Source organism: Artemia sp. Qi Xiang Cuo, chromosome 7 (assembly GCF_049724085.1).
Source record: "Artemia sp. Qi Xiang Cuo chromosome 7, ASM4972408v1, whole genome shotgun sequence".
Classification (NCBI taxonomy): Eukaryota; Metazoa; Arthropoda; class Branchiopoda; order Anostraca; family Artemiidae; genus Artemia; species Artemia sp. Qi Xiang Cuo.
In genome coordinates, this window is record NC_142800.1 from 12,982,257 (window position 1) to 13,002,766 (window position 20,510).

A 20,510-nucleotide genomic window follows, 5' to 3' on the forward strand; every position below is an offset into this window, starting at 1 on the left:
TTTTAAGCATTATAGCCCTCCTTACACCAAGGGGGGCTACCCCACCCCTTACTTCCTACACACCAAGGGTGGAGCGGCAAAGAGGCATTTGCTTTTCCCTTAAATTTTGAAATATTCCCACCAAAAAAACATGATTGCCACCCTCTAGATTTCGAAGAAACATATTTTGTCCCTTACCCCCTAATTGCATGAATTGACGCCACTTAAACTGCCAGTTCAGCCACTCCTCAGAGTTAGACTTTTCCCACCCATGGGATATCATTTGTTTAGTCTTTCTACCGGATTCTGATGTTTTTACTTGAAGTGGGGCCACCCTTTTCACCCTATGACGAAATTCTACTTGTTAGTAGACATATGTTAATCTGTATAATTCTTGCTAAGGCACACACAAATCACGATATTTGATCTTAACAAAGTGTTTTTAAGCATTATAACACCCCACTCCAAACTAACCTCAACTCTACCCCATCCTTCGAAGTTTGAATTTTCCCATGCCTGACTAACCATTCAGTAATTCTTTAATCTTAGCATGTCCTTTTCCTTAGTAGTAATGTCTAGTTAAAAATATATATTATACAATAATTCTAACAATAAAATGAGTCAGCCTTTTTCAAATTCCTTTTTTTAAGTTTATGAAAATTTTTGCGTCGTTTTGACATATATATTTTGCAAATTTTGGAGCCGTTGAAGAAATGAGGAGAGGGAGATTATCTTTGATATTTTGTTCTATTCTAGTCCCTCTTTGTTCTAATTGCGCTTGTTTTCTTTAGATTGTTTACTGCCCACCCCGAGTACAAAAATCTTTTCAAGAAGTTTGAACAGTATTCCGTTGAAGAGCTGCCATCTACCGATGCTTTTGCTTACCATATCTCATTAGTTATGAACCGGTTTAGCAGTATTGGCAAAGTCATTGATGACAACGTTTCTTTTGTCTATATGCTAAAGAAACTTGGAAGGGAACATATTAAACGTGGTCTTTCAAGGAAGCAGTTCGATGTAAGTTGTATTTCTGACGTGCTTCATATTTGAAAGCTGACGTCTATCAACATTTGTTATTTCCCTACATATAGGAATGTTAATGTGGAAGTATTGTAAAAGAAAATTTTGAATGTTGATCCCCGAAGATTTTTGACTTTTATTTTTAACTTTTATTTTACTTTTTTTTTACTTTTGACTTTTTTTATTTTAATGGAATTAAGAGCAATGTTAAAGATTAAAACAAACAGAGATTACTTTACGTGTCGGAGGGTATACCGTCCCCTAAGATCCCTGTTCCTTATGCTTTAGTTTACCTTACACTTTATTCAAAGTACGGTTGATGTTTAAGTTATGCTGAATTTTAAGTGTAAAGAGTGGGAACAGCAATCTGCTTAAATATACAGTATTTTCAGTTGGTTATAACTTTAATTCTGTTCTGTACTTTTATTTAAAAAGAGATATTTTTAATTTTTAATCCTGTTTAATTTTTATATCCTATCCAGGGCCATCTTAAATAAAAAGGGACTTTCTTATGGACTTAAACCACCAACTCAACCCTAAGCAACAAAAACCTTCAATATCTCCCTAAAAGCTGGTGCAATTTTATTTGATTGTTTATAACTAGTAAAATTACTAATATTAGTATAATATAGCTGTGCAGATATTTTGTAAATACATTCAGATTTTAAGAGAAAGTTGGACATTGAGGGGGAGAGAGGCGAGAGAAGAAGGTATAAGGAAAGAAGAGGGGGGGGGTTAAAAAGGAGAAACACCAGAATGCTGAATTTCACACTCAAGTATATGACAACGTCTTAATAAATTTCGAGAAACCCCTCTCCCTTGTTTTTATAAAAAAAAAAGTATGAATTAGAATATTAAAAATTAAATTTTGATATCATAATAGTAAATGTTAATTTTTACAACTTAACTAATAGATTAGCATATCTAGTTCTGCTTCATTAGATTTCTGTCGACAAAATTTAATCTAGACAAAAGTGAAAATTATACATACTGATCGAATTGACTTTTTCTTCTATATTTCCTTCTATATTTTTCTTCTATATTTTCTTCTATAGTTTTTCTTCTATGCTGAATTTCAACACCCAAGTATGTGACAATGTCCTAATAGATTTCAAAAAACCCTCTCTCCCTTGCTTTTATAAAGAAAGTATGAATTCAAATATTAAATATTAAATTTTAGTATCATACTAGTAAATTTTAGTTTTAAAACTTAACTAATAGATTAGCATATCTAGTTCTGCTTTATTAGATTTCTGTCGACAAAATTTAATCTAGACAAAACGTGAGAATGATACATATTGATCGAATTGAAGTTTTTCTTCTATATTTTCTTCTATAGTTTTTCTTCTATGCTGAATTTCGACATCCAAGTATGTGACAATGTCTTAATAAATTTTTAGTTGCCCCTTTTCCCTCATTTTTATAAAGAAAAGAGAGATGATAAACAAATAAACGAGAAAATATCACAAATTTATTTTATTATCATGCTAGTAAATAATCATTTTAAAATTAACTTTTTGATTATCATAGCTAGTTCTGCTTTATTAGATTTCTGTCGAGAAAATTTAATCTAAAGAAAATTTGAAAATAATACATACTGAGGAAATAAAAATTTTTCTTCTTTACTATTATTGTGGTAATTATTTCGCTTTTGGATACATTTTTTATATTGTATTGTGGGCTTCAAAATGAGTTTTGGAAATCTTCATGAATTTCAGCTTCAAAATGCTTCTGATATATCAGGCAATACCAAATTTGTTTAGTTGTACGAATTCATAGCATTAGAATGAACTATATGCTTTAAAATAATCTGAAATGAACAAATAAATATGCCACAGTCACTATTTAGTTTGTAGTTTAAATTTTTGCATTTACTTTACAGCAATTTGTTGAGCTATACATTGCCGAAATTTCGTCTGAATTGAGCGAAACTGGTAGAAATGGTTTGGAGAAAGTTTTGAACTTCGCCACTGGTGTCATCGAACAAGGACTCTTCCAACTTGGTCAAGTCGACTCTAACACCCTAACTGCATTGGAAAAACAGTCCATTCAGGATATCTGGAGCAACCTTCGCTCTACTGGACTTCAAGACCTTGCAGTCAAAATTTTCGCAAGGTATTTTTTTTGTCTTACCGGTGGACACAATTCACAAAAATAAAGCGAGGATAAGCGAAGCAAAATACAATTTTCAAAAATATAGAGCAACAATTTGTTTTCTTCTTTTTTTAACGAAAAAAAATCCAATAATGTATTTCCCAAAATACAAAAATAAGATATTATTCCAAATCTATGGGGTAGTAAATAAACTTAGGGAGTAATTACCCCCTACACTCAATCGGTATCACTGTGTCCTAGTGAAGACTTTCACTATTGATATACCTATAAAACACCTACTTGGTATCAGAGGGCTACGTATTTATTTTATTTTTGATTTAATAGGACTGTTAATAAACATTAATTTTTTTAAGATGACGAGATTTTTTCTGTCTAAGTGATTCCTTTAATAAGGGTAAAAAATGTTCTAATATACCAATTTCTTATAAAGGCGCAATTTTTTCCGATGAAAATACTCGAAAAGTCGTATTTTCCAAAATGGCAAAACAAGGTATATTTAAAAATCTAGGAGGCAGTAAATAAATCTTCGGGGTAATTACACTTTTTTTGATGAAAATACCCTAAAATCGTATTTTCCAAAATGCCAAAATGAAGTATATTTCGGAATCTAGGGGTCAGTAAATAAATCTACGGGGCAATTACATCCCTGCCTCCAATCGATGTCGCTATGTCTTACTGAAGAATTATCTCTACTAACATATTTATAAAAAAACTGTTTGGTATAAAAGGGGCAATTATTTATTTTATTTTTAATTTGATAGAACTGTTAACAAACAATAAATTTCTTTTTAGATGACGACATTTTTTCTCGTCTAAGTGATTCCTTTAATCGGAGTAAAGAAAAAATATTTCAATATACCAACTTTTGAAATTTTGAATGGAACGACGAATGGGTTTGTACGGAATAGAGAATGTACTTATTTTTTTTTCTAAATTAACCTGATTTAAATTCTCCTTTTCCAATGTAATTCTGACTATTAAAAAAAAAACATTTGTGTATTTTTATGCCTTGCCAAAGACTTTAGTTAGTGGTGCGACAATAATCGGTATTTCTTGTATCAAAGCCTTTTTATGTATCTCTTTTTTCGATTTGATAGGCCAGTTAAACAGCTGTATATTTTCGTCTGGATGACGTATATTTCTTAGTTTTGATGATTCTTTTAGTCAAAGTATTTTTTTTTACTTTCCTTTTGGAATTTAATATCCGATGGATCTTGTATCGACTAAACATTGTACTTCCCTTCCTTGACAAATTTTTTCTAGTAGGTTTGTTTATTAAACCAGACTGCAGTGAATCATAATATAATACATATAATAAACTAATAAATAACAAATAAATAATAATCAAATAATAAGTTAGTAATAAATAAAAAGTGCAGTGAATCTTTTGCACTACGAATGTGGCTGACTTGAGTTTGTTTTTTTTACCGCCGAAATTTGAGAATTTTCCTTTTTAAAAGTGTAGTTTTTAAACAATTGTTAAATAATATTTTTTTTCACTCACGTCTTTATTTTTTTTATTATTATCTCTTTGATAACATTATTGTCCTAAAAAAAAGTAAGCTTCTCTTTCTCGTCAGGACTAATGTTCGATAAGATATGAGAAAATATAAATATATATAAATATAATATATAGACAAATATATTATTATGTTTTCTCCTTAAATTCTTTAAATGCTAAAGGAGGTTTTTTTTACCAATAAATTGATAAAAGTTAATAAATTATATAAATGTATCAGCAGCGCTTGTTTTATTTTTGTCTGATTGAATAACACATAGATTTAAAAGGACTAATAAAGGTTAGCTCGTTTTAACTTCACTTTAATTATTTGTAACTTTAATTTAATTTCAATTCGGTCTAAATTAACTTAATTTAAGACTAGATTTCGAAATTATTTTTCTTTTATCACCTTTTACAGGGTATGGTTGGTACTATTTTTATAGCTTGGAAGAGATTCAGCCCTCCTAAAAAATTTAAATGTGCATATACTTACCCTATAAACGGTATTAAAACAATTATTTGCTTTTAGACTTTTCACTGCTCACCCAGAGTACAAACTTCTGTTCACGGGGCGATTTGGCAACGTAGACAATATTAACGAGAACGCCCCATTTAAAGCCCACCTTCACAGAGTGCTTTCAGCTTTTGATATCGTCATCGGTACTCTTGACGATAACGAGCATCTTATCCGTCAACTAAAGGTATAATTCATTGATTTTAAAAAAATTATTAGACACGATTTTAGTCAGTGTTTGGCAGTGACGTCAATTCATAAGACTATTGGTGGGGAGGGGGGGGAATGATATTCAATATTGGGGGGGGGTATCTTATGGCCAGGCTATATTATCTGGCTAAGTGGACGCGCGCTGGGCTGAGAATCCGTGAATTCGGGTTCGATCCCTGGTGTGGTCAGTTTCTTAATTTGGGACGCGGGTCAGTGGTGTGCCCTGTAAGCTTAGCCAGAGTCAACCCAGCTCTAAATGGGTACCTGGAGAAATCTGGGGAAGGTAAAACAGGAAGGTTTTGCGAAAGCATAGGTTGGCTGGCCCCCAGCCCCCCATTGCACTTCCTGGCTGAAGGGCCACGAAACGGAGATCAGCACCGCCGGTTTGGACCTTAAGGGTCTAGTGCCGCATCCTTTACCTTTACCTTTATATTATAATCAATGTTGATGTTCGACTGCATCGCAAATCGTATATTCCATTCATAAATTCTGGGGTTGAACAGTATTCTACTATAAAGCATCAAATTTATGATTGATCAATCATAGTTAATGTTCAAGGCATTATTTTCTGAAATTAGAAAAGATGGAAACTTTGAACAGCGGATATTTTATATGTAAAATACATTTGGCAACAGATGAAAAGGCATAGCATTAGTATGCAATAGTTGGGGATAAATTACTGTTGATTTAAGCTTTTCAAATCAACTTCTACAATTAAGCAATTTCACCTTCTTAAGGTGTTTCTTTTAGGTGTATGCCTAATTGAGTGTAGGCTATTTTTTGCTGAATTCCGCCCGCATTTTTGTTGTTGATTTGGCACCTGAGTATAAGTATTTATAATTTATAACTTCCTCAGAACTGCAATTAACCCAAGGAACTGAATTGAAAACTTGCAAAATTTTCGTGTGGAGTACACTTTGTTCTACCTTAAAGGGGATGCACAGATTTTTTGACTTGCACTCTTTTTGAGCAAAAATTACTCTTTTTTGGCCTTGATTTGCACTCTTTTTAGACGTCGGCAGTTGGCAATCCCGCAAGGAGGTCTTTTTCTAAAGAAAATTGAATTCCTGAGTTTTACCTGTTTTTTTTTTAATATACATTAGTCAAACGACTAAATTCCATTCTTACTATTATTGTGAATTTAAGCATCCAAGAAAAATAGTATGGCCCTAATAACATCTTTCCTCATTCAAACCATAAAACATCTCTTTTTTCAGGACAAAAGCATTTAATATTGTTACAATTGTTATCATTAATATTAAGGTTTCTATCCTGTATGTTCACACTGACCTGTTCAAAATTAACAACAGAAGCTTAAATGGGCCAAATATGGCTTTAATTTTGTTAAAATCTTATTAAAATCACGTTTAGTTCCTCTCAGCTCTTGGATTATTTCTTTGATTTACGTTAATATTCAGACGTTAATAATGATAAAACAATTTTAGCAGCAATTGCGTCAAATTCAAGATTTTTTTTTTGGGGGGGGGGATGTATGTTTCAATGTCTAGGTGGGGTGGCAAATTTGCCGGTTTTTCTCTTTTTTCAATAAAACACAAAAAAGAGCATTTTTGAAAATCTGAGGACGGGGGCAGAAAATACAGGGAAGCATTAGCCTTCCCTACACTTCTTTCCCCCTCTTTAGCTGTATATTTTGCAGAGGCAACAATTACCTGACAAGTAGTAAAAAACTCAAACTTTGATCAATGGGATGAGGTACGGGAATTAAACTAAATCACCGAAATATTCAGGGATACGTAAAACAAAATAAAAAATCAAATTATCACATCTACTTGATATTGCTTCCTAAAAATTTTAATCAAATCTCTAATTTTTACCGTAGTACAGCAGTATACGAAAGTTTTCGAAGAAATTATTCTAAGAAAGTGGCAGAGAGGCTTTCAGAATTTTTCCTGTGAGCGGATATAGGGAAAATAAGTTGCTATTAAAAGAAAACTGTTAAATATTTTCTGAATGAATGTGTGTGCGCTTTTTACGATTCTAAGTTCTAAGTTCTTCTAAGTTCTAAGTCTTCTAAGTTCCCTCATCTTCTCTATAAAAACCTGATATACCTGATATACCATACTGTGATATACCTGTGTATAGTAATAATTCAGCCTTTCGGAGCTACAGGCACATATATTAGGTGCAGACATCATTGATTTTACATAAAAATAGGTAAATATTCACACCATTTATTTTGCTGGTAAATATATATATATATATATATATATATATATATATATATATATATATATATATATATATATATATATATATATATATATATATATATATATATATATATCGTCTGACAATTTGAATTTGTCTAGGACCTTGGTCTTTTCCACACCCGTCTTGGTATGACTCGCGCTCACTTCGATAACTTCGCCACTGCCTTTTTGTCCGTTGCTGAAGACATCGCACCGAACCAGTTAACCGTTCTTGGTCGTGAATCTTTGAATAAGGGTTTCAAGTTGATGCATGGTGTCATTGAGGAAGGTCTTCTGCAGCTCGAAAGAATTAACCCCATTACTGGTAAGTTCAAAGTATTTCAGACTTTTTGCTTTTTTTGGTAAATATTTGAAAAATGAAATGCGAAATTTTCCTTGTCAATTTTAAGGGTAACATTCCTGATTTGGATAGTGAAGCCAGTTTAACTATCTATTAGTATTCATTCCTAGTGGAAAGTGGTGTGACCAACATTTGTGTCTCGGCAAAAATTAGGCCGTGATTCCAACGACCGTGGCTATTGCCTTTGTTTGCAATAGCTGACAATGAGTTAGTTCTATAAATTTTTTTTATGACAAACGTTATAAATATTATCAAACATTAAATATATATATTTTCAAACGTTATAACAGTTTTAATGGATAGCTGTTCTATGACGTAAATATCAGCGGATCAGTACAATGTAAAATAGTTTCTAAGGGGGTTTTTGAAACAGAGGGGGGGATTAGGATTTAACCTTCTTGCCAAAATCATAGAAACTTTGAGTTTCTTTCTTAATGTTGTTGCAAAAATGTAGCAATACTTTGGATAGTAGAAGCATAAACTGTCAACCTAGTAACATCACAAAGGAGAAACAGCAATAGTAGGCTCAACCTGAGAACATAGAATCATCCCAGTAATCGTCAGATTTAGGTAATTAGAACTTTTGTTTTAGTGATTAAGTTCCTACCGTGATTTATGAATTAGCTCAATCCAGCTCACTATGTCTACCAGGAAAAGAGTGTGTCGTGTATTTCAGGTGGGTTCTCCAAATGAAGAAATGTTGAATAACTAGAATAACTCTACTATCTATTCCAGCAACAATTTCTGAAAACAACCCCATCCATCTAAGGGGTAGAAAGGTTGAATGCCTTAAATAAAGTTTTTTTTTTTTAACAACAGCATTAGGTTATATTTAAATAAATCAAGCCAAACATATCAACCTTCTGATGTTAAGAATGCTAAATCCACTTACCCTTAAAAAATTACCTGTTAATTGCACTTACGATCAACTAGCAAAATAAAGTCACATTTCTATAAAAATATAAACAAAATAATTAATAGGTTATAATAAAAAAGAACACGTGATGCAAGTTAAAGTCAAGTTGATATAATTTAAAAGAATATTAAATTTTTGGAGATTTCATGGGATGTGGCCAAAGGATGTGCTTCCAATAAGAGGGGGGTGTCCAGGAGGATTTGTAAGTGATCAGCATCCGGTAGTTAAGCAATGTTACTAGTAATGCTGACTTCAGTATTGACATCGATTCTAATTTTGAAATGTTTTTCTTACAGGTCTATCCGCTAGAGAAGTTGCAGTTGTAAAGCAAACTTGGAATTTGGTAAAACCTGATCTCATGGGAGTCGGTATGCGTATTTTCAAAAGGTAAGCAAGCATATCTAAAATTTATTATATAATAAGTTTTATAAACTGAAACCTTTTGTGGTATCTAGATGGCGACGTCACTGTCAAGATGTCGTCGTCTGTATATTCAGCCAAATATTAACGTTAAGGACAATAATGAGAATGTAAACGGTAATAACGCCTGCCGACATAACATTTTCGACGTCACTGTTAAGATATTGCTGTTCGTCTATCTAGCCAATGAGTAGCATTAAGGACACTGGTAAAAAAAAACTCTAACTATAATAACGCCTGTGAAACTACTGAGAAGCTTTTGTTTGATGAATGGAACATCAGACATTAGTTTTCAAACAATTATTAATTCAGAAATTTTTTTTTTGATACCTGTATTTTTTTTTTCATTTTTAAATCTGTAACTCAGGCATATCATAAGAATTTCACTAGAATACAAATATGGTCCAGAGCTGTGATTTTTTTTATAAAGGATTTTTTCTGAATTTTGTAATTCCGATACAACGTAAAATATATTAAAGCTGAAAATCCTATAGTAATTAAATTAATTGTTTTTTCTTTTTGGCTCTTTATCATCAACTATGAGACTTGATCTCCGTCGGTTCCTTATTGACAAAAGTCACAGCAAAAATACAGCAATCATTTGAGTAGTAGTACCAGCGAAGCCATTTGGTACACTATTAGGATCACATACTAACTGAAAAAAACCATTGCGAAAAAAAGATGTCGTTCCTGCTACAGTTAACGCATTGTTTCATGATCATTTTATAACCCTATAAAATTAAAAATTAGCAAATATCCTAATTTTCAATTCTCTAAACTTAGTGTCTTAATCAAATTCAATGGGATACTTCAGGGGCTTCAGTGGTAATTACATTGTTTTGGAAGAATAAAGAGCAAGCTTGGAGGGTTTAACAGTAGTTGAACAGGAATTTAAGCTGCCAGCACTACTGAAAGTGCAATGTATCGAGAAGAAATAGAAAAACCCTAACAATTTTCCTTTTAATTTGCTAAATCTGGAACTTAGTTAAAGGCCTTTCTTGTAGATCTTTTTGTTTTCAAACTATTTAATATCGATTATAAAGTTGACATGGTCTAATTAGTATGCAGTGCAAAGGAGTTTGCTTATTATAATATGCTTATTGTGATAAATCCTGTAAAGATAGGCTTATTATATTGTTTTGTATATTTCCTCGGAGACATACTTGAATATATCCTTCTAGTTGCTATTGTTGAGCTTCTCATTTCCAAACACCAGCATTATTTTAGAAAAAATCTTATAAACGATAAGATTAAATAACTAAATATTAAAATAACAAGATAAAATAATATGATAAAATCAATTTAAATACTGTAAATCAAGTTAAACGATTAATTAATTAAAATTAAATATTTAAATAATGAATATAAGAGAAGAAAAGGGTGCGTCGGGGTGCAATTTCACATAAAGCTGAGTTTCAAATTTAATTTTTCAGCCTTTTCGAGGCCTTCCCAGCTTATCAAGCCGTCTTCCCCAAGTTCAGTGATGTTCCTCTTGATAAACTGGAGGACACTCCAGCTGTTGGCAAGCATGCCATCTCTGTAACTACTAAACTCGATGAGCTCATTCAAACGCTTGATGAGCCAGCAAACCTCGCCCTCCTTGCCCGGCAACTGGGTGAAGATCACATTGTCTTAAGAGTGAACAAGCCCATGTTCAAGGTAAATATTAATTTTTTAGAACATTTGTCATATGAATATACCATTACCTGGTATACCATGTGCAATAGCTTGTGGTAAAATATTTACCATCTGGGATGGTAAAATATTTTATAGTTACTGAGCAATAAGCTGGTTAGAACCTAGTTTTAGCTATATTTTTAACTTCAAATTAATGCTCTGTTGATAATTTTGGGCAATGTTGACACTAACGCAAAAATATCCTGTACCGCTTTTGGGCTGACAGACATTGTAAGATTTATAAGCATATGATTCTAAGGGTTTGGGGTCGAATATTTTTATCAGCCTTATTTTAGTTTTACCATCAAAATTATTCAATTAATATATAATGTTTTCTATGCTGATGTGTATTTCAAAGCTTCTGATAAAGCTCTCGACCGTCTAGTGAAGAACATTCTCAGTCAAAAATTCTCAAACTTTGCTTCCAACTCATGGCCCTAATATCTAAGGCCCTTGACCCTAGTCCTTAACTCTAAGATATAATGGCTTTATATTTTTATCAGGATATGTTTAATTTTATCACAATGAACGTCAAGTTAATTCTAATGAATTTACAATATTTCCTATATTAAACTTATATTTTTAGAGCTTCGGAAAGGTTCTCGTCCGTCTCCTCGAGAACGACCTAGGTCAAAGGTTCTCAAGCTTTGCCTCCAAGTCATGGCATAAAGCTTATGATGTCATCGTGGAATATATTGAGGAAGGACTGCAACAGAGCTACAAACAGGATCCAGTCACTGGCATCACTGATGCAGAGAAAGTACTTGTACAGGAATCTTGGGACCTTTTGAAACCAGATCTGTTGGGTCTTGGCCGAAAAATTTTCACAAAGTAAGCTTTATTCAATAAACTATTGATTGAAACTATAGCAACTAGTAATGGAAATATTAACGAGGATCAACAAAAAATGGAAACTTTTTCCAGCAGTCCAGTGCATAACAGGCTGGAAAGACAAAGCAATTAACTTAAAAATACTACTTCTAGCAACTCAGTGCAACACCAAGCCACCTGAGGCCAACACAGCTACACACACTCCTCCTCCATACCAACTATTTAAAGCTTCGTCTTTACACTCTCTCAAAAAGTTCCTGTTTCCGTTATATCTCTCTTTACGAAATCCTCCCACCCCAATCAGCGCCAACCTGCTTTTGTTTGGCCAGAGACGGTTCCCAGACAAGGCCGATCTTGGGCAATCTGTCATCCTTCATGTCCTAATGTCTTAGCTTAAAACTTCACCACCTTTTCCTGCCTCCACTTAAGGAAAATCTCCCATTCCTTTCCAATGCAAGGAACTTGGGGCACAAGGAATTGGAGGCTTGAACCATATTCTATCCGAATCATGTTGACGACTAGGCGCGAAAGCTTTTTTTGGACCCTGTTTCGTTGCTAATTTTAATAGTTCCTGATTTGATTTTTTGACCCTTTTAAGCTATTATTCATGGCTGCAATTATTTTTTTTTCGTCACATTTGTTTTTGTCAGATTTTTAATATTGACAAATATTTACTTTCCTAATTTGTCTCCAGTCTCCTTATGTTCATTTTTTTTTCTGTAAGATGCTCATGCTAGCTTTTCAATATTTTGAGAATGAGAATGTATCCTATTCTAATTTTCAGCTATTATTATAAGGCCAGGTATAATTAAGTATATGGCCAGGTATAATTAAGTATATGGCCAGGTATAATTAAAAAGTACGAGATATAAGCATAAACTATAAAAGCATTGAAATACAGGATATAATTATAAAGCATACGAGATATTGGTATCAAACGTGGCTGTAGTTGATTAGGATTTGAAATATCTACTTCTACTGAGTGTTTGTACAAAAGACAAATAGCTTATTAGCTTTCCTAAAATTCCGATTCTTCAAATTCTTTTAGTTATTTTAGTTATAGCTCTTCTATGAAATAAAAGTTCTTCTAATTCTGACCCAATTAATACATCAGACAAGAAGATTATAATGTTAGCCACAAAATCAAACATCTCAGAGAGTAATTAAACAAAAATAAATTAAGTCTAATTTCTGTTATGTGTAGAAATATTTTTTATGTCATTAAAAAGATTTGTTTTTAAAATATAAAAAAGTTTACTCATGTTGAGCTTACCAATGAAAGATTCTTTAACTTTACCTAAAATTTGAAATTGTGGCAATATTCATTTCCAGCATTCACGGACAAATCATGGACCACTAAATTATAATTCTTGATAAATTGTCTCAAAACTAAACATAGTCTAAAACTTACATAGTGTCTTTTTATAAGGACTGGGGGGGGGGTGCAAATTAGCAGAAGTAGCAGATAAATTATACGTATCATGGCATCAGGTATTCTCAAATGAAAATCTAATATGAATTAAAACCGTTCCCAGTGGGATTCTATGTTTAGACTGCCTCTCCGGAACTGAGAAAAATGAATAATTAAAAATGTTTACTATTTAATAGTTAAATAACTAAAAATGTAATTATACAGCTACCTCCTCCTCCCAATAACCTGACCAAATGTTTTTTGTTGCTGAGAAAGATTTCAGTGGCAAGGTTTGGCTTTAAACTAAAAATTCATACAAAAAATATCTTTGATCATTTAATTTGCAATCATTATGTTTTTCCTAAACCATTTAAAGTAACAAGAAATATTTTAATTGAAACATGAAATCAAAATATCAAAAAAGGGTCATTATGACATGGAATAGATTTTTCCTAATGTCGAGACCGCCCTAAAATAAGGTGACCCTATCATATTTTCCAGACACTATTAAAAAATAAATACAAGTAAGTGATGTTTCAAGTTTAGAAACAGGCCCTAAGGTAACAGAGCCTTTAGTAAGTGAATTTGACTGTGCTTGCACAAAACAGGGAGAGGAGGATCCCCCTACGTTGCTTCGAAAGGGCCCCCTCCCATAAAATTATACCCCTAATTTGACGGGGTCTGGTATAAAATCACTCTCGCTTAATACCTCAGATCGCTTTTAATCTCGCTTGGAAGTCAAGCCTGTAGCTTTAATCTTTCTGCATGGTCGGTTATATAAAAAAATTATGAAAAAAACATAAATAAAATATATTATTGCAGGGTATTTACCAAGCACCCAGATTATCAAATCCTCTTCACCCGTACTGGCTTTGGAGATACCCCGCTTACTAAGTTGGATGACAACCCTGCCTTTGGAACACACATAATTAAAGTTATGAGGGCATTTGACCACGTTATTCAACTACTGGGTAAACCAAAGACCCTTATGGCCTACTTGAGGAACGTTGGTGCTGATCATATTGCTAGAAACGTGGAGCGCCGTCATTTCCAGGTAGGAATTAACTTTTGTAGCTTACTCTCACGAAAAAAAAAACACCCTAAGATTGGGTTTTTACTTAATTAATATTCACATTGAAATAATTTCATTAATATTTTGTCTTGTTCATATTTTTCAACTCCCTGATTGTATTTTAGTTAAAGGTCCTGAGGATTCAATGCAAATTTATCTAATTTTGTTTCCATATTTCAAATTTCAACTCGGAAACATATTTATTTGCCATCACATGGATTCTACTTAATGAGGATTTCTGGTGAGTCGATTACAAGCACAATATTCGTTTAAAATTTTCTTTCACAACTGCTTCAGAGAGTGAAATAAAACCCCGTTTAGTTTAATTCTTCAAATTATTCCCTTTCTTCCAAATTTTTCTTTATCAAGTCTTCCTTAGCCTTTCAAAGCACTTTGATTGTAGAACCCTACTTAACTACTTTTATTACCACAGCTTCCCATTTTCTAACTTTAGTTCAAGGAATTGTCTTCCTATTCTTCCAAAATATTCTGAACTGTAAAAAAAAACCTTCGCCTCGGCTATTCTAAATTCCACACCTACAGCACATCCATCATATAAACTGATAAAGCTGTCCATGTAAGTTAAGCTATCCACTTTATCAGTTTTCTCGTTAATTAATATCACCTCTTCAAATTCCTCTATACCTAGTCTAAGTGACTTAGCCTTCTTAACATTACTACCAGACCTATTCTCAAGCCCTGGGCTCTCAAAATATTCAAAACTTCATTCATTCGAAAAATTATTTGTCTAGGCCCTCAAATGATCTGTATAATCGAAGTCTAGAAGAGATTTTTCACTTGTAATCCTCCCGTAATAACCACAGTCACTCTTAAGGATTTTTAGTTGAAATTTTCCTAAAATCACTAGGCAGTTCACCTTTCCTAAAGCTACATTCACAATACATATTAACTTGCCTCTAACTTCAAAACTCCATATTTAAAAAACTCATTACAAAGTAATCAGCACCAAAGGCCTTCTGATTCTTCCGATTCTTTTAGTACTGTCACTAACTCCTCCCTGTAATATAAATCTTCATTCACTTTCAAACTTTTTTTATTATTGTCTACAGCATCTCATACAATTTTATCAAAGTTTTACACATTCTTAAAATGTTCTACCAATCTCTTCTCAACAATTTCTTTGTCACTAATTGAAGCCCAGTTCCTGTTTTTAATTTAGATATATCCAGACAAACAATTTTCTCTCATTTCCTTAACATGCCCAAACAATATCTTACTATTGTGCCGTCTGGCTGCATCACCCAAATCCTCGTCAATTTTATCCATGACCTCCTTTAACGTCTCCTTAATTCATACTTTAATGGTTTCTCTGTTTCCCTTACTTTCCTCTTATTCATGTAAGATCTATCCCTATGAGACATTTTGCACAAATCCCGCTGTCTTCTACCAAGCTTATAGCGTTTTTACTAATATTCTTAGCTGTGCTTATAAATTTCTTCCCTAAGACTTCAGTTGCTACTTACCAAACCATTTTTGAATTGGTACATCTATCTCCTACATTACCTAATATTCCAGTACCATATCCAACTGTTCTTTGAAAGTTCCTTTCAAGTTATTATTCTTGAGTCTAATGACATCGCAACAATCGGCAAGGTAATTACACTTTCTAAACTTTACCTTTGAATTAACTCAAGACACTATCGAATGGCAATTTTTACTTTTAACATCAATAACAGAATTCCTATATATCTTAGAATTCTAAGAATTGTATCTTAGAATTCTATATATCTTAGAATTCTATATATCTACATTTATCTAATTCTTCAAGTATTGGATTTACATTAGTGTGATCAATAGGGCTGGTGGTCTTTACCTTAGCACCTATTTTATGACCAAATACCGTTACAACTAGATCAGGGTTCCCAAGATTGTGGCACTCTATTACCATTGCCATTTGCCGTAGTACTATTTCTTCATTTGGAAAACAAATAAAACTTTGTTAATTCTAGGCCTTCTCAGAAGCTCTGATTCCAGTTATGCAGCATGAGCTGAAAGCTCAATTGAGGCCTGAAGCCGTCGCAGCCTGGAGGAAGGGACTCGACCGTATTATTGGTGTAATCGACCAAGGTCTGCTCGGCCTTAAGGAGGTAAATCCACAGATTGCTTTCTCTGCTGCCGACATCCAAGCTATTCAGGGAACTTGGGCTCTTGCCAAGCCTGATCTTATGGGAAAAGGAGCGATGGTTTTCAAACAGTAAGTGCAAGTTTTATTCATTATTTTTTTTATTTAAGTTTATAAATCCATTGTTTTTAAAATTAATTTTTCTGTTTACAATTTTGTTTATTTTAAAATTTATCCGCTGTACAACGATAAACATGTTAATTTATAATCGACTGCAAAACAGCAAAATTTTTGGTTAGGTCATTGCACTTTTTTTCGTCTGCTTTTGTTCTAGGTCATATGGAAAATGGCTGATTTTCTGATATTTTATTTTTTATTTTTAATCACATTTAGCAAGTGAACGAAAAGGAATGGGAAGCTGATTTCCTTAGCCCTCATTACTAGAACTTGCGGTATGCACTAAAATGTTACATTTTTCACCTTTGACATTAAAAACAGTGAACCACTGTTTAGTTTACAGCAACTGAAAAATAATTTAACACCCATATCGGACTGAACCATTTTGGGAATAAAGTTGTAATTCCAATTCTATACACAGTCCAAACGTAAAACGTAAAACGTAAATCCACAAGTAAAACATATATCCGTTTTACTTGTTGTAAAACGTGCTCATGTCTAATAAGTGATGATTTACCTTAATACAGTTTTTACTTCTTTTAGGCTGTTCACTGACCACGGTTACCAGCCACTATTCAGCAATCTTGCTAAATATGAAATCACTGGCCTTGAAGGATCTCCTGAATTAAACACTCACGCCAGGAATGTTATGGCTCAACTTGATACTCTGGTTGGAAGCCTCCAGAATTCCATTGAGCTTGGACAATCACTTGCTCAACTTGGCAAAGATCATGTACCTCGCAATGTTAACAGGGTACACTTCAAGGTTTGTTTTCGTTTCAATTGAAATTTAAGATGAAAAAGTAAGGCTTTTATAATATGTCGTTTACATTCTTCAGTCTTTCATTGTTTCTTGAAATTTAGTAAATTTAAAAATAGATTGGTGTGATTTTTTTGGTTCCATCCGAAGATAACGCCTAATTTTCAATTTAACAAATTTAACATGGATGAAGGGTAATTAAGTATTTAGTGATCGGCAGGGGGATACCAAACAGTTTTCGTATTCTTAGTTTAAATTTTGACAGCCGTCTGACATTACCGTCCTTAGCTATGTCCTCCAGCTTAATATCTAGTTTATAATCTCCAATTCGCGCCTAATGTGGGCTGGACGTATCTCTATTAGATGACTATAACATATAACATAGATGACGATAACATATCGTTTCCATGGCCATCTCCCATTTTTGGCTAGCTTGGGAATCAACTCTTGTTATTTTCATGAGGATTTCCATAATTCCAAATTCCTTTAGTGGCTTTTGATCCGTATTTGTATTTAAGATCTCTTGAGGTCTTAAATCCAAGATATTTAGTCAAAGTATCCAAAGACTAAACATCCAAGTTGTTTAGTCAGCGTGGTCAAATCAGAAATCACTTCCTTTTTTTGAATTTGCATCCCTGGATCTTATAATTAGATACGTTAAGCATATTTGTTACATTATGATTTTAAATACATTAACGTTGAGGTGTGTTAAATTACAAAAAGTTGAATGGACAAGGTAGAAAGTTTGAAAAATAATTATTATTTAGAAAAATTTATTATGATTGAATTAGGAGGAATCATACCATCCTTTATAAATTTTTTCCTAGTTAATTATTATTTTGACATACATGGAAATACAGACCTTGATATTTCTTTGAGACTTCCCTTGGATCTTCGTTCTATTTCTACTAATTTATATGTTGTTATATCTCAGTGAAAATCGAAGGATAGGAAAAGGAAAGGAAAAGGAAAAGAGTATGGATAAATATTATATATGATTATCACACAATATTTGATAACGCAATGAAATTAAAAATAAAAAAGACGATGTATCATTTAAGTAATTTTAATTGAAACAAGCCATAGAAAAAAACTCATTAATTAAAAACTTTTTGTATCGAAGCCTGTTAGGTACAATATTTTTGGAGAAACCAGAGACTATGGCAAAGTTATAAAATTGGGATATTGTGCTAGTATTGAAAACAAACATCAATAACGCCATCTAGAGCTTGATGGTTCTGCTCCTTTTTTAGCCTACCCTAAACTCCTGCAGACTTGTCTTTTCTGACACCTTATTGACTAAATAAAACAAGTTTTTTTAACTGACAGTAAGGAGCGACGTTCAAACTTAAAACGAACAGAAATTATTCCGTATATGAAAGGGGCTTTCCCCTCCTCAACGCCTCGCTCTTTACGCTAAAGTATTTTATTGTTTTACAAAATAAAGTTGTGAGACAGAGTCAAACTTTAGCGTAAAGAGCGAGGCGTTGAGGAGGGGACAGCCCCTTTCACATACGGAATAATTTCTGTTCGTTTTAAGTTTTAGTGTCGCTCCTTACTTTCAGTTAAAAAAAACTTGTTTTTTTTAGTTAATTTCTTAACGTTTTTAATTAATAAAGCTTTAATTTTGGTTCACCATATATGAATAATTAAAACGAAATTCGCATGTTAATTTTCCTTTTGTTGCTGGACGGCTTTATGAAAATTTTGTTCTGACGCTACTTACGAATTAACTTACGTAACGAAGTTCTATATTCGTGTGTTCTTATTACGTATATTAGGGAGTTCGCTCCCTAGTCAATACCTCGCTCTTTACGCTAAAGTTTGAATTTTTTTCGAATCACAAAGGCCGGTTAATTGGAATAAATAGCTCTTTTGAAAGTACTAAAGAAAATTTTAGCGCAAAGAACGTGATATTGAGTAAAGGGCGAGCCCCTTCATATACGTAATAATTTCTGTTCGTTTTAAGGGTTAATCTTGGTCCTTACTTTCAGTTGAAAAAAAAAGTTTTTTTATTTAATTTTTGATCGTTTTAAAATAATGCTGGGAAATCTGGCGCCCCCTTCATAGAAATGTTCCTTCCCCCAAGGATATATCCTCCATAGAAAGAGCCCTCCCCGTATCCCCTACTCTGACCCCGACCCCCCACTAGAAAAAAATTCCTCCTGAAAACACCTGTGTACTTCCCAATAACCAATACTATATGTAAACAATGGGAAAAGCTTATAACTTGCAGCCCTTCCCACGGCAACAGTGGGGGATTAAGTCATCCTTAAAGACATATTAATTAGATTTTCGACTATGTTGAACAAAATGGCTCTCTAAAAATTTTTCCACGATTTTTCCATTCAAAATTTTTTCAAAATTTTTCCATTCGGTTTACCACGAAATGTTTGATAGTACAGAGGATCGTAAACAGAGTAGAGTTATGTTACCAGAAGGTTTACCATCCAAAACTAAACCAGCATTCATCATCTGCAAATATTTTACACAGCTTGGACTACTTTATGCAGATAGAAAATAATTCCTTGGAATAAAAAAGGGTTCTTGTGCATTATACGCCACTCACTCAAGTTTACGCTATGTAAAACTCGAGAACAAACCAGTTTCTCCGTTAGTTTCTTCGTTACTTTAGAAACAAATTTGGGCTATATATTTGCACATTAGGTGGGGGGGGATAAATTATAGTGGGTCTGCATGCAAAATGTGTTAGGTACAATTATTTTGCATATTATTAAGAAGTAAGAACTGTTTTCTAACTTCAAACTGTCCAAGTACTTTACCCCCCCCCCCTAATGCGCAATTATATAGACCAAATTATATATTTCCTATCTGTTCTGTCAATTGTTTTTTCCTTGTCTCACGCTAAGCTGAAAGAAACTCACGAAGAAACCGGTTTGTTCTCGAGTTTTACGCTGCGTAAACTTGAGTGAGTGGCGTATAATACACACGCACGTAAGAAAGTACTAATTAACATCTTTAATAGAGAAATTTCAGCGTTAGTCCTATAATGTTGAAGGCCAGTTATATCAGTCATCCTATTTTCTTCCAAATCTGCTTTTTAATCAAGTCGCTAGGCACTATACACTGCCAGTGACGCTTGGAGCATTTAATCCCCATATTTCGATTTTTGAGCTTCGAAGATTCTAACCTTAGAAATTCTGTTAGAATAGAATTCCTGCTATTTTAGGGAGCGTGCTTGTGATATTATGCGTCGCTTTTAAGACCCAGTTTGCTTCCGTAATCCGTATGA

The 20,510-nt window shown here is 33.1% G+C and overlaps 1 protein-coding gene across 1 annotated transcript in view; it reads left to right on the forward strand.

Moving 5' to 3' along the window:
* LOC148949971 (uncharacterized) overlaps window positions 1-20,510 on the forward strand; it is a 56,092-nt gene that overhangs the window by 31,866 nt on the left and 3,716 nt on the right. Inside the window, exons 12-21 of the mRNA XM_089092039.1 lie at window positions 771-996; window positions 2,882-3,114; window positions 5,145-5,316; window positions 7,670-7,874; window positions 9,123-9,213; window positions 10,680-10,905; window positions 11,510-11,754; window positions 13,988-14,219; window positions 16,208-16,452; window positions 17,041-17,263. Coding sequence (XP_088948165.1) covers window positions 771-996; window positions 2,882-3,114; window positions 5,145-5,316; window positions 7,670-7,874; window positions 9,123-9,213; window positions 10,680-10,905; window positions 11,510-11,754; window positions 13,988-14,219; window positions 16,208-16,452; window positions 17,041-17,263 — 2,098 coding nt within the window. The remainder of the gene's footprint in view (window positions 1-770; window positions 997-2,881; window positions 3,115-5,144; window positions 5,317-7,669; window positions 7,875-9,122; window positions 9,214-10,679; window positions 10,906-11,509; window positions 11,755-13,987; window positions 14,220-16,207; window positions 16,453-17,040; window positions 17,264-20,510) is intronic.